Source organism: Pelophylax lessonae, assembly GCF_965119305.1.
Source record: "Pelophylax lessonae genome assembly, chromosome: 12".
Taxonomy (NCBI): domain Eukaryota; kingdom Metazoa; phylum Chordata; class Amphibia; order Anura; family Ranidae; genus Pelophylax; species Pelophylax lessonae.
In genome coordinates, this window is record NC_138779.1 from 74,236,735 (window position 1) to 74,251,750 (window position 15,016).

Below are 15,016 nucleotides of genomic sequence, written 5' to 3' on the forward strand. Positions count from 1 at the left end.
GTGCAAAAAGGCAAAACTGAGGACCTGCTCGGTATGGTGCATGACTATTTTTTGTGTGCAAAAACCTGCTAATGGCTTTTATGACACATTCTACCGGTCACATTTTCAGATTTGTCTGCTAACAAAAAAAAAGTCACAGGATCCAAAATCATTTTAAACTTTGTAAGGCATGAAAAATGTAAAGGATTTTTACTGTGCTGCTTAGCGCCCATTCAGACTGGCGCGACACGACTTTGTGGGGCGACCTGTGCGCAACTTGCACGGACTTCATATAATTGAAGTCAATGCAAGTCGCCTCCAGGTCGCCCCAAAGTAGTACAGGACTCTTTTTCTAAGTCGGAGCGACTTGTGTCGCTCCTATTAGAACGGCTCCTGTGCTAATCAATGGCGAGCGACTGACCGCGACTTGTCAGGCGACCAAGTCGCACTAGTGTGAATGGACCCTACTGTGTCCTTGTGTCCACCAGACTTTGGGGTCTAGTTATAAATAAATTGTTTGGCCAATGTCACAAGCATTCATGGTGCCATAATGAATTCTGGCCGTAGTTTGCCTAATACAGTGACTTGCTATGATTGTCAGCTCCATCTAGAGGCCATATTGTGGTATTTTTCTGATTGAGGTATTTTAGGAAAAATACAACATTATGACTACTAGATGGAGCTGAGGATCATGGGAAAGTATTATGTAAAATATAGTCAGGATTTATCATAGCTGAACAAATGTTGGTGACATTTTTCAAATAAAATATTTTATAAATAGACACCTTAAAGTGTTACTAAACCCAGGACCCTGCAATCACTATATCTAGTCTCCCACAGTACATAGAACATAGAAATGTAGTCGTTTTAGTAAATATAAACTGCTAAATACCTTTTCTCATCAGCAGTATATAGCAGTCTTGTGACTTCTATCGGTGTCCAGCAGAGCACTTGTTAAAGCTTGTAGGAGGAGTTTTCATTCTCCCCTTATTGTCTTATAAGGCTGCAGGACCCCTGACCCTCTGCCTGGACAGTGCTGATTGGCCCTGTGTTGATTACATGCACTTTCCCAAGAAGAAAAAACTCTCTAGCAATACACACCAAAGTGCCCCCAAGGCTCTGATCTATCAGGGGATGGTTTGGGTACTGTGGAAGAAGGGGAGGATCAGAGAAGACAGGATGAAATAGCCTTTTTTACACAATGCAGAGGATTAACCCCTTAGGTTCCACAGTGAGTATGCTAAACATACTTTATTGCATATACAGATTGATTTTATCCTTGTGGGTTTAGTAACACTTTAAAGTGTATCTATGGCATAGCTCCCAACTGTCCCTGATTTCGAGGGACTGCCCCTGAATTGGAACAAAGTCCCTCTGTCCCTCATTCCTCCTCATTTGTCCCTCATTTTGCTCTGATCTATATAGTTGTTTATAAAATGCACTTTTTATCTTTCAAAAAGTGTTTCCCAGTAATGAACCTTCCATCCAGTTTCTAAATTGCTGCATTTATAAATTTCAAAAGCCAGGGTAAAGAAATAGTATTGGTAAAAAAAAAAAAGCACTTGTGGGTTTAACTAATCATCTGTTTTATATAATTCTCCTTTAAGGGGGCGTGGCAGGGTGTGTGTCCTATGCCTACATACATTTGCTAATAGGTGTCGCTGCTTAACCACCTTAAGACCTGAGGATTGGCCCCTTTAATGACCAGGCCCTATTTTGCGATTCGGCACTGCGTTATTGCGCGGTTGTGCGATGCTGTACCTAAATAAAATTGATGTATTTTTTTTCCCTACAAATAGATCTTTCTTTTGGTGGTATTTAATCACCTGTGTGATTTTTTTTTTTTCCAAAAAAATAAAATAAAAATCAAGATTTTTTAACATTTTAGGCCAATTTGTTTTCTGCTACATATTTTTGGTAAAAAAAATTGCAACAAGCGTATTTTGATTGGTTTGCGCAAAAGTTGTCCCATCTACTAACTAAGGGAAAGATTTCTGTCATATTTATTGTTTTTTTTTTTTACTAGTAATGGCGGCGATCTGCGTTTTTTTGCGGTACTGTGACATTGCGGCGGACAGATCGGACCCCTAACTGACATTTTTGACACTTTTGGGGGTACCAGTGACATTACTACAGTAATCAGTGCTAAAAATATGCACTGTTACTGTAATAATGACACTGGCAGGGAAGGGGTTAACCTCGCTAGCGGTAAACCCGAGCGTGACTCGGGGTAGGAATTTCCTGCTATTATCGGTATCCCCGAGTCACGCTCGGGGTGAATGGGCAGAGCTATGCAGAGAGCGCAGCGGAGTGTCTTACCTTATCCTGGCGATCCAGCGATGAGCTCTCATTGCTGTGACCGCCAGGCCAGCCGAGATCTCCGCCGCTCGTCTGTCGGTATGAGGACTTCCTAGTCCCGTTCCCTGCAGCAGCAATGCTGCATGGGAGCGGAACTAGGGAGGGAAATTCAAAAAAAAACAAAAAACGTTGCACAAAACACATTTTATATTATATATATGCATGTGTGTGTGTGTGTGTATGTGTATATATATATATAATTATATTATTGATTTGATTATAATTCATGCGTTTATATATATAACGCATGAATTATAATCTAATCAATAATATAATTTTATATATATATACACATACACACACACACACACACACATATATATATATATATATATATATAATATATAATGCATGAATTATAATCTAATCAATAATAATTTTATTATATATATTATATATATTCTATAATAAAATTATATTATTGATTCGATTATAATTCATGCGTTTGTGTTTCAAATTGATCACATCTGGGATGTCTACTAGAGTCTTGTTTTGGTCAGGTTTAAGTCAGTAATTACTAAGAATTGTAGGCCTATAATACATAATGCCAAATTTCCATGAAAACAATTGTACCGCTTTTGGTACAGAATTCCTGACAGAATCATACCACCAGGGAGGTTAACCCTGTGGGTGATCAATGGGTTAAATGTGAGCCTAGGGGAGTTATTCTAACTGTGGGGGGGCGTGGCTTGTGAAATGACCATAGAGACCTGTGATCCTATATAGAAGGATCACATTAACTTTGTGATCATTTCGGGGAGAAGAACGGTCAGCTTTGTTTACAACAGCCGACCGTCCTTCTCCCTCAGCGGGGAGCGATCGTGGGTGTCAGGCCGTAATCGGAGCCGCCTGACCCGTGCATCGGCTTTCCTGCTGCCGAGTGGAGGCGGGAGCGCGCTCGCCCCCTAGCTTTCCGTGCACGACTGACGTAAACTTACGTCGATTTGCACAGGAGAGCCACCCTAAATAGGTGGCGGGTGGTCGGGAAGTGGTTTAAAGGCCCAGTGCCGTTCCTCTTCTGGGCTGAATGGTGCCCACTCAACCCATTTTCTGTAAGTACAGGGTGTCAAGGACCCATCCCTCAGTGGTATGTCAGTAAGCTGACCTGTATTTACTAAAGAATGCTACCACATCATGGTGCTGACATTTATAGCAGTATTCAAGATCTGCCTACTGTGATGTCATGAGACTGGATTGAATACCCAAACGAAAAAGATATGTATGCAAAAAAAAATACTATTCTGAGCAGGGCCATCTTTAATATTGATTGGACCCTGGGCAAATATTTTCTTGGGCCCTCCAAAAGCCACTTATTACCTATTTGCAGACAGTGGGGGTTCACGGGGCAGCTGCTTTGGGCCCCACAACAACGACTGGGCCCAGGGCAGTTGCCCCTTTTGCCCTGTGTTAAAGACGGCCCTGATTCTGAGGAGCGAACTCTATCAATCTGGTAGCTAAAGCTGGTCATACACTTAAATCATGCTGGACTGAACAGGAGAAGTCCATCTCCATCCACAGTGAACATCTTGGATGGACACATTTCTTGTTGCTGGCTATTGTATTCTCTAAACCGCACCCGCAGCTGCCAGAATGCCCGGCCACTATGGCTCATTGGCTGCAGTCACTGCTCAGCCACCTTTTTTCACTTCGGCTTCTTCAATTCCTTTTTCAAAGTTTATTGGGCTGAAGTGTTGGCAGGGCCACCCATGGCTCAAAGTTCTAGGTGTGTATGGTCAACTTTGCTTTGAGGATGGCCAACTCTATTGTTTTCCGTTGTTTACTTTTAATGGCCACCAGAAGTTTTGGGTGCAATTCAAGTGTGACCAAGATGGAAGAAGGGGAGTACACCACCCTCCCCAGGCGTTGTTCATTGGAAACAATAGAGGTACCCTGGGCAGTCTCTTTTTTGCTGTCATTGTTTCGCCTTCAGGCATACAAAAGAATAATACGGGATTAGACAAGACTGCAGATTTTGCTTCAGGGCAGGGACAAGACTGCTGTCAGTTTTCTATCTGAATGAAGCAAAGGGCATCAAGCAGGATGGCAGAACTACAGAGCTAGAAAAGTACTGGATGAAGGTTGGCTCTTAAAAGTCCATAGATTATGTAATTTTCTGTTGAAGGTAAAATAAAATTGCTTGATTTCCCCCCAAGTCGGTGTTGATGGTGGAATTGCTCTTGTAGAGCTATTGTGTTCTGCTGCTGGGGAGTCTTCCCAGGCAGCAGAACACAATGATTACTGTTATCGGCTGTAGCCGCCGGTAGCAATCACAAGGCAAAAATCAAACAGGCTGGCTGTGTACGCAGGTTGATCAATGGACCAACTTGGGTACAACCAACCAGCCCATAGATGGATCAATTTTCGGTTGGTCCTTGCTGATTTGGCTGAGATTCGATCAATCCGTAATCGTCTTAAACCACTTAAGCTCATCTATGTAATAACTTTTGTTTACAGGAATGTAATCTAATTAAAGCGGAGTTCCAGCCTAAACACACACTCACCTGTCCAACGGTCCAGCGATGCGGCCGACCGAAGCCTCGCTCTTCTCCCTCTCTGTCTGCGGCGCCGGCATCACTGGTGTGGGCACACGGCTGTGACAGTTTTCGGCTTAACAGCCGGGTACGCACTGCGCATGCGCGAGTTGCGCTACGCGTCGTGATTGGCCGGCAATCTTCTGGGACCTCTGACATGTCCCAGAAGATTGCAGGGAGGGAGGGGGAGAGGAGAACTTCCGCTCAGGGCGCCGCGGCGCTCCGAGCGGAAGTGGGAGCGGGTGCCTGTCAAAACTAGGTACCCGCTCCCCCCCCAAAAAAATGACATGCCAAATGTGGCATGTCAGGGGGTTAGAACTGCCTAAAGCGGAAGTTCCACTTTTGGGTGGAACTCCGCTTTAAGAAGATACAAGTTGGCCCTATGGGACTCCTGTATAGTAACCAAAAAAGATTTGTATTCAGCAAGGGCAGTGACTTGTCATTTATGTTGTCTATAGAGAGATTTTATTTCATTTTTTTTTTTTTTTTTTTGTATGTAGACATCTACCTATAGACATAAGAAGTTTATTTTATTTGAAAAATGATGGTGAGCGATTTTAGAGTAAATATGGAGAAGAGGAAGTGTAAGTGGGAAGAAGTTGATCTGTGTGGGTGTGAGCGGTGTTGAGGAAGTGTAGAAGTGTTGTCTGATGTATGAAGAGACACTCGGGTTGTTTTACTAAAATTAGAGAGTGCAAAATCTGGTACAGCTCTGCATACAAACCAATCAGCTTCCAGATTTTTTTTTGTAAAAGCTAATTGAACAAGCTGATATTGGAAGCTGATTGGCTGCAATGTAGAGTTGCACCAGATTTTGCACTCTCCAATTTTAATAAATCAAACGGTCACTTTGCCCGTTCAGGGCAAAATACAGTGCCAATGAAAAACCACCCCAGACCCACTAATACTCAAATCTTCACCACCCCTCTGGCATTACCCTTCAGGTATTGGGGAGCACACGTCAAGATCCCAACCTTTGAACACAGAATGTAAGCTAGGTCTTCTCCTTCAGGCTGAGTTCACAATTATGAGAATTGGATGTGGGTTTCCACTGCATCCAATTCTCATGACAGGCGAGTGTTACCATCTCTCAATGGAGCCGTTCACACAGGTCCGGGCAGCCGCGGTCCAGATTGTAGATGGGTCCTGTGTGTTTTTGGGTCACGTTTAGGTGCGAATTCAGACCTGAATATCACCTGAGTCGGTGAACAGGGACGAACCGGTGAACAGGGACGCAGTGGACCCCAGACACGAACCCACGGCCGCACTGGTCTCAGAGTCAGTATCTGACCTCAGAAATACTCTTTTGTCCTAACGGGCACAGATACACCACAACATCTTGTGGAAAGTCTTCCCAGAAGAGTGGAGACTGTTATAGTCATTAAGCAGGAGCCAACTCCAACTGCAGCTTGGACCAATGTAATTAGGCATATCTCATACCTGAATGATCCCTGTGGAAGCTGCAAATTATCATAGTAGTCACAGCTACTACAGTGATAGCAGGTCCAGTGCTGAGTGCCTGCCCTTCTGCACAGTAACTACAAGGGGTCGCTTGCCCAGTACTGCCACCATTAACCGAATGCCCTGTATTTTGGTCAAGTACTGCGAATGGCAGCAGTGATGAGCATGTGCCCCCCTGTGGTTACTATGCAGAATTGCAGCTGCTTGGCATTGAACCTGGAAGACTGTTGCTATCACTGTAGTAGCTGAGACTACTACAGTGATTTTCAGATTTCACGAGTATGAGATATGAAGACACAAATTAATCTAAGATCAATGTATTTATGCAATAATATTCATACCTAAACTTCAGCTTTAACATCTGAAATGATGAATGTGTTGTACAGGATTGGAAAAAGTAAAGTGAACGTTGTGGGAAAAATTGTAAATTGTATGAAAGAAGATTTATGAGATGTAAGAAATATGTTTTTTAGGAAGGAAGTTTTGAGTGTGAGAAGGCATAGGAGATATGGACATGTCACTACTAGAGGGAGTAGAGTAACTGGAACCAAATCCTATGCTTTTACATTGTGCCTGTTCACATTTCTGCATTCAGAGGCCTGTAGCTTGAAAAGGTAGATACAAAGCAGAATGGGACCCCATTGACTTCAATGTGAGTGCTAAAAAAACAAAAGTCTATGGAGCCAAAAACAGGCTGTTCTGCCCCACAAAATTTCTCACTTTACTTTTAAAATGTGTAAAACCCCCCCCCAAAAAAACCCAACTCTCAGTGTATACAGGTGCCTCTCATAAAATTAGAATATCATCAAAAAGTTAATTCATTTCAGTAATTCCACTCTTCCTCCAGACTTTGGGACCTTGATTTCCAAATGCAACATTTTCCACAGTCAGTGATGATTTGGGGAGCCATGTCATCTGCTGGTGCTGATCCACTGTGTTTTATCAAGTCCAAAGTCAGCGCAGCGCTCTACCAGGAAATTCTAGAGCTCTTCATGCTTCCCTCTGCTGACCAGCTTTATGGAGATGTGGATTTCATTTTCCAGCAGGACTTGGCACCTGCCCACACTGCCAAAAGTAGAGATACTTGGCTTAATGATCATGGTATTACTGTGCTTGATTGGTCAGCAAACTCGCCTGACCAAAACCTCATAGAGAATCTGTGGGGTAGACCGATATGTTTTTTTCAGGGCTGATACCGATATATTGGTCACAACTTATTGGTATCGGCCGATATGGGCTGATATTTTGTACATCCTATGTCAGGGTCCGAAACTAGTCTTCTCCTCCTTCAACCATTAGGTGGTGATGCTCATGTAAGGGTAAAATGATGTCACATAGCATAATTCCATTTACAAATGTTATTGAATATGCCACTCACATATGTACAAAACATATAAGCAATTCCACATTAGCAGATCTGCTGGCAGATCGGTATCTCTCACCCACTTGCCGTATGTGATACCTGGGTGATACCGCTCCGTCTCCCACCCACTCGATACCGCTCCGTCTCTCACCCGCTCCGTCTCTCACCCGCTCCGTCTCCCACCCACCCAATACCGCTCCGTCTCTCACCCGCTCCGTCTCCCACCCACCCAATACCGCTCCGTCTCTCACCTGCCCTGTCTCTCACCCGCTCCGTCTCCTACCCACCCAATACCGATCCGTCTCTCACCCGCCCTGCCTCTCACCCGCTCCGTCTCCCACCCACCCAATACCGCTCCGTCTCTCACCCGCTCTGTCTCCCACCCACCCAATACCGCTCCGTCTCTCACTCACTCTGTCTCTCACATGCCGTGACCTCCGAGATCATATGCCGGACGGAGCGGTATCACCCGGGTGTCACTTACGGCAAGTGGGTGAGAGACGGAGCGGTATCGGGTGGGTGGGAAATGGAGCGGGTGAGGGAAGGAGCGGTATTGAGTGGATGCCGGACGGAGCGGTATCACCCGGGTGTGACTTACGGCAAGTGGGTGAGAGACGGAGCGGTATCGGGTGGGTGGGAAATGGAGCAGTATCACCCGGGTATCACTTACGGCAAGTGGGTGAGAGATACCGATCTGCCAGTAGATCTGCTAATGTGGAATCGCTTATATCCTTTGAACATATGTGAGTGGCATATTCAATAACATTTATAAACAGAATTATGCTATGTGACATCATTTTAACCTTACATGAGCAATATTTGGAACATCGGTAATATCGGCCAGTTCCGGGTCCGATACAGATATATCGGCAAAAGTGAGTATCGGCCCTCCGATAATCGGCTTTGCCGATAATTGGTCGATCCCTACTATTGGGTATTGTCAAGAGGAAGATGAGAGACACCACACCCAACAATGCAGATGAGATGAAAGCCGCTATCAAAGCAACCTGGTCTTCCATAACACCTCAGCAGTGCCACAGGCTGATCGCCTCCATGCCACTCTGCATTGATGCAATAATTCATACAAAAGGAGCCCTGACAAGTATTGAGTGCATACTATACTGTACATGGACATACTTTTCAGTAAGCCAACATTTCTGTGTTAAAAATCCTTTTTTTAATTTGTCTTATGTAATATTCTAATTTTCCGAGATACTGAATTTTGGGTTTTCACTAACTGTAAGCCATAATCATCAAAATTAAAAGAAAAAAAAAAATGCTTGAAATATACAGAAAATTTACACTGCTGGGACTATTCCTTTCTTGGTGGAAATATTTACTCCATAGTGTTGATGTATTTTTTTTTTACATTTTCATTGTAGTGAATCTTGAGAAACCGTTGCCTGTTTATAGTAAATAACACATCAATGCCTGGATCCAGTTAGTTCTCAGCTTGAATTTATCCCCAATGCAAAAACATCAACCCGAGCCAACCTTAACACTGAGGAATCCAATGGGCGCCCGTTTTGTCGAGTTCCTTTCAAGTAATTGGCTCGCAAAATGTCTAGATGGCAGCTCTTAAAAGTGTATGATTTCTTTAATGTGACATGATTAAATCAGCAGTTCTGTGCCAAGAAGAGCAGCGCAGGTTTACAAGCCCCTCCGGCACCAAAAACTTCACTTTTACTGCCTATAGATTTTAAATATGAACTCCTGTCATTCTCTGCTGCAGAGAACCAATCAGATTGCTGATATGCAAATGACCCGACTTTGTTATATAATGTAGTATATACTGTGGGGTTGATTTTCTAAAACTGGAGAGTCCATTCAGCTTCCAGGTTTTTCAAAGCTTAAACCTGCAGCACAGGTTTTTTACCTTAGTGCGTAGAATGTATTAAAGCAGAACGCCACCCAAAAAGAGAAGTTGCGCTTGTCGGCCTCCACTGCCACATTTGGCACCTTTAGGGGGGAGGTGGTACCCGCTCCCACTTTGGGCTCAGTTCAGCCTCCCCTTCTTCCCCCACAACCTTCTGGGACACTTCACAGGTCCCATTCATAAAGTGCAGCACGCTTTGCGCATGCGCAGTAGAGAACCGGCTGTGAAGCCACAAGGCTTTACTGACGGTTTCCCTTAGTCAAGATCATCTATCAGCCAGAAATATGAAGAGGGGGGTACGGCAGAGTCAATGACCTCCGGCACCCACTGATCATTAGGCAGAGAGCCAGAACCGCAATCTGTCCATGTAAACAAGGCGATCACCGTTCTGTTAGAGGGGAAGGCACTGATCCTGTGTTCCTGGACCAATGCCTTCCCCTAGTAAAAGCACCTCCCACACAGTGTACACAAGTTAACCCTTTGATCACCCCTGATGTTAACCCTATCCCAACCAGTGTTATTAGTATGGTGGCAGTGCATATTTTTAGCACTGATCACTGTATTGGTGTCACTGGTCCCCCAAAAAGAGTCAGTAAGTGTCCCGACTGTCCACCGCAATGTCGCAGTCCTGCTATAAGTTGATCACTGCCATTACTAGTAAAAAACGATAAATAAATAAATAAAAATTTCATAAATCTATCCGATAGTTTGTAGATGTTAAAACTTTTGCATAAACCAATCAATATAAGCTTATAGGGATTTGTTTTTTTTACCAAAAACACGTAGCAAAATACATATTGGCCTAAATTGATGAAGAAATTTGATTTTTTTACATTTTTTTTATTGGATTTGCTTTATAGCAGAAAGTAAAAGATGTCTTTTTTTTTTTCAAACCTGGCGATCATCTTTTGTTTATAGGGCAAAAAAATATAAACCACAGAAGTGATCAAATACCACCAAAAGAAAGCTCTATTTGTGGGGGGAAAAGGCATCCATTTTATTTGACATATGCCATATGGCACTGGGTACAGTGTGGCATGACCACACAGTTGTCAGTTAAAACAGGCCTCGGCAAAACCCAGGCGCCAGGACGTGATTTCCTGTCACCATTGCGACCTGGCGCCTGGGTTACCCCGCAGCAGTGGTCGGGATCCTCCTATGTGGCCCACCCACGGGTGCGTGGACTTGCGTCAGGCTGGCTGATAATTGAGGCCGCGGTTTTGCAGCCTGCTGGAGCGGGATACACGCTCCTATGTGCAAACCGGTGCCCTCTGGTGGACAGTGCAGCTTGCTCTCACTGCCTGTCCACCTCTGACCCTATCTTCCCAGGATGACAGCTGGGCTTGATTGGGAGTGCAGCTATCAGTACCACCTCATCAGTGCTTATCAGTGCCATATGTCAGTAAAGCTTATCAGTGCCACCTAACAGTGCAGCCTAATCAGTGCTGCCTGTCAGTGGAACTTATCAGTGCCACCTAATTAGTGCCCATCAGTGCTGCATGTCAGTGCAACTTATCAGTGCTGCTTAATCAGTGCCCATCAGTGCTGCCTGTCAGTGCCCATCAGTGCTGCCTGTCAGTGCCCATCAGTGCTGCCTATCAGTGTCCATCAGTGCCGCCCATCAGCACAGCCTATCAGTGCTTATCAGCGCAGCCTTATCAGTGTCGCCTGCCAGTGCCACCTCATCATTGCCCATCAGGACAGCCTCGTCAGTGCCACCTTTTTTATTTTTTTCAATTTTCATTTTCTTTTTTCACTTGGCACCAGCAGTTCTGATTGCCTGATGCCCCAGACATGCAGTTCTGGACGCTGGGCCGCGGATTTAAAAAACTGGCTCCTAACTTTTTTAGCTGGCTCCCAGATTCTAAGGAAATTTGTCAATCCCTGAGTTAAAGTTATGCATTGCTGTATCCCAAAAAATGGCCTGGTCAGGGAGGGGGTAAATCTTCCGGAGGTCAAGTGGTTAAGGGGAATCTGTTCACAGAACTGCTGACCGGACACAATCCGAGTGAAAGGGACCATGGAGATATATATACAGTATATATATATACTGGCTGCATGGATGGTGATCACTATGGTCATTTTGTAACACTATTTTTGGAACTAAAAAAGAAACAAAAGAGAAAAGCACAGAGTCTGCTTTCCAATCATAGATCGCAGTCATCGCTCCTATAAGAGGTGGTGCAGCGGCTGGGTGAGGCTCGGTGTCCTCCTATAGCCGGTGATCCCCGTGCATTGCTCGCCTCCTGACCTGTGTCCTCCCAGCAGCCCCCGCGCTTTGCTCCATTGGCAGCCCGATCCCAGGCGCCGGGTCTGAGCCAAGCGCGTGACTGGCAGCCTGCGTCTGTGTATGGGGAGGAGGGGGGGGGGGATTCCTGGGAGGAGGGGGGGTGCTGTCCAATCACAAGGCACCGTGGGCGAGTCCCTGATGTGGATTGGCTGAAGTGAGTGTGGGAAAGAATGTAGAGAAGGTTTCACAAGAATGGGGAGCAGCAGAGAGGAGTATAAATAGAGGAGAGCCCATAGACTGGGACAGATACATAACACTCAGGCGCTGGGACAGCTCAGGTCATTGCCTGCACACAGCGGATACAACTCCCCCCATCCTTCCTTCCTGTGTATTCTCCCCCCATAGGATCATGCCTGCTGACAGCATGGAGAAGCCCACCGCCTCCCCTATTGCGGGGGCACCGGCCAGCTCTGCCCAGACCCCGGATAAACCTAAGAGTGCCAGCGAGCACAGAAAGGTAAATATCCCCCCTCTACCCTATGGGTGGGTGCTGTAGAACACAATCTGGGGATATGTCGGCAACATGTACTGTAGCGTTGTACTCATGTCTTGCCTCTGTCTTTACAGTCCTCCAAACCTATCATGGAGAAGCGCAGGAGAGCTCGCATCAATGAGAGCCTGGGACAGCTCAAGACACTTATTTTGGATGCCCTAAAGAAAGATGTAAGTTGGCTGAACTTTTCCATTTGCTGCCTCCTGACCCTCCATCCCTCCATCTCCCCTGTCTCTCCATCCCCCCTGTCCTTCCATCCATCCCTCCTATCCCTCCTGTCCCTCCATCCCTCCTGTCCCTTCAGTCCCTCCATCCCTCCTGTCCCTTCAGTCCCTCCATCCCTCCTGTCCCTCCATCCCTCCGTCCCTCCTGTCCTTCCATCCCTCCTGTCCATCCATCCCTCCTGTCCCTCCATCTCCCCTGTCTCTCCATCCCCCCTGTCCTTCCATCCATCCCTCCTGTCCCTCCAGTCCATCCATCCCCCCTTTCCATCCATCCATCCCTTCTGTCCCTCCTATCCATCCATCCCTTCTGTCCCCCATCCCTCCTGTCCATCCATCCATCCCTCCTGTTTCTCCTGTCCCTCCATCCCTCTTGTCCATCCATCCCTCCCATCTCTCCATCCCTCCTTTCCATCCATCCCTTCCTGTTTCTCCTGTCCATCCAGTCTCTCCATCCCTCATGTCTCTCCAGTCCTTCCATCTCTCCTGTCCCTCCCTTCATCCCACCTGTCCCTCCATCCCTCCTGTCCATCTATCCCTCCCATCTCTCCATCCCTCCTTTCCATCAATCCCTCCTGTTTCTCCTGTCCATCCAGTCTCTCCATCCCTCATGTCTCTCCAGTCCTTCCATCCCTCCAGTCCCTCCATCCCTCCTGTCCCTCCATCTCTTCTGCCCACACGTCTCCCACCTTGTCACTGATCGCCTCCTTCCTTCTGTGCAGAGCTCCAGACACTCCAAGCTGGAGAAGGCTGATATCCTGGAAATGACAGTCAAGCACTTGCGGAACTTACAACGAGTCCAGATGACAGGTACATATCCGAGGATCTTTATATTTCCACACTGATTGCTATTGATGAATGATTTGGGGCTGGCAGGGTGACTGTAGATGATCTGCCCTAGGTATTGTCTCATGCAGGGCAGGCATGCTGGAACTTGTAGTTCTTTTAGGGGCAGAAGCCCACATCACTGAATATTTTATTTATATTTTTGTATATAATTGTATTGTATGATCAGAGTTTAGTAGTGTTTTGATTTGCTTGCTCTGGGTTATGTAGAATTTTATTGATCCAGCACTTTTAAAATGAAACAAGCTATTCAGTTGCTAAATGTTTAATCCTTGTAATTTAGTGAAATGGTTCATGATCACATTCCTTGATCACCGGTACTAATGTAATGTTCTTTGTTTCTCCTGTAGCTGCACTATCAGCTGATCCATCAGTACTTGGCAAATACAGAGCAGGATTCAATGAGTGTATGAATGAAGTGACACGATTCCTCTCCACCTGCGAAGGGGTCAATACAGAAGTCAGGACCCGGCTACTTGGTCATCTCTCTAGTTGCCTAGGCCAGATTGTGGCCATGAATTACCAGCAGCCTCCTTCCAGCCAGCCTCTGCATGTCCAGTTGCCCTCAGCACCAGTGGCAACTGCTCCTGTGCCCATGCCCTGCAAGATGACCCCTGCTGAAGCCATGTCTCCCAAGGTGTTCCAGGGAGGCTTCCAGTTGGTACCAGCCACTGATGGACAATTTGCTTTCCTCATTCCTAATCCTGGCTATTCCTCCAGCCCAGGACCAGTGATTCCCCTCTATGCCAATGGAAATGTCACCTCCAGCAGTGCACGACAGGCGCAATCCCCAGTCCAGGGAGTCACCACCTTCTCTCACAAGATGTCACACATGCCCCGAACAGTGAGCCCTCTAGGTGGCAGCAGTGGACCTGACAGCAGCGAGTGCGTATGGAGACCCTGGTGAACTGACCACACTTTCTAATCAGACTTTATTTTTTTATTTATTGGTTCCGTTTTATGGGACCTTGCCTTAGAGAAACCGAACAAATATATTTATTTGCATCAATGAGGACATTACTTTTTTTTTATTCTTAAAAAATAAACTTGTATAAATGACCAATTTTTGTAATAAAACCTATTTGCTGAGATGTTTTTTTTAGTTTTGTACAACTGGTACAAAGATTGTGTAATGCCAAAGTTACTGTGTTGTTTTTGTGTCAAAAACTTCCTAAACTGCAGGAGTTTTATTCAATAAACTCTTTACATTTTATGATCTGGTGCTTTCTTGGGGAAAGTGGGGGAAGGGAACTAATGATCATTAGCTTTTGATATGGATAAATGGGATTGTGTCTCTTTGAAGTTAATTAAATGCAGCATGTGCCATATACACAATGTATACACTGTACATATGTAAACTGCAGGTATCGTGTATCTTGGTTTAATCATGACATTACAGATGTATTGTGCTAAAAATAAGGAATCAACAAATCACTGGGCTAATGAAAACCATTTATATAGGAATATATGTATGAATTTTACATTGTTCATATGTATATATTATATGGGTAAATACAGATCATCCATATATATAGGGATTTATACATATATAAACATTACATTGTGTGTGTGTATATATATATATATATATATATATA

General features: G+C 45.1%; 1 protein-coding gene across 1 annotated transcript; it reads left to right on the forward strand.

The window, feature by feature from the left end:
• The first annotated feature begins 12,093 nt into the window (after nt 1-12,093).
• Nucleotides 12,094-14,554, forward strand: LOC309568442 (transcription factor HES-4-like). Its single transcript, XM_082274110.1, has 4 exons — nt 12,094-12,315; nt 12,426-12,521; nt 13,295-13,382; nt 13,769-14,554. The coding sequence occupies exons 1-4, from the start codon at nt 12,208-12,210 to the stop codon at nt 14,323-14,325; spliced, it is 849 nt and encodes a 282-aa protein (XP_082130236.1). The 5' UTR covers nt 12,094-12,207; the 3' UTR covers nt 14,326-14,554.
• Nucleotides 14,555-15,016: the final 462 nt, after the last annotated feature.

Bases quoted from the DNA above. Each gene is read 5' to 3' on its own strand.
- LOC309568442 (XM_082274110.1), top strand. From the start codon at position 12,208: ATGCCTGCTGACAGCATGGAGAAGCCCACCGCCTCCCCTATTGCGGGG. The intron at 12,316-12,425 runs GTAAATATCCCC...CTGTCTTTACAG, and splicing joins GTGCCAGCGAGCACAGAAAG to TCCTCCAAACCTATCATGGA. The intron at 13,383-13,768 runs GTACATATCCGA...TTTCTCCTGTAG, and splicing joins ACAACGAGTCCAGATGACAG to CTGCACTATCAGCTGATCCA.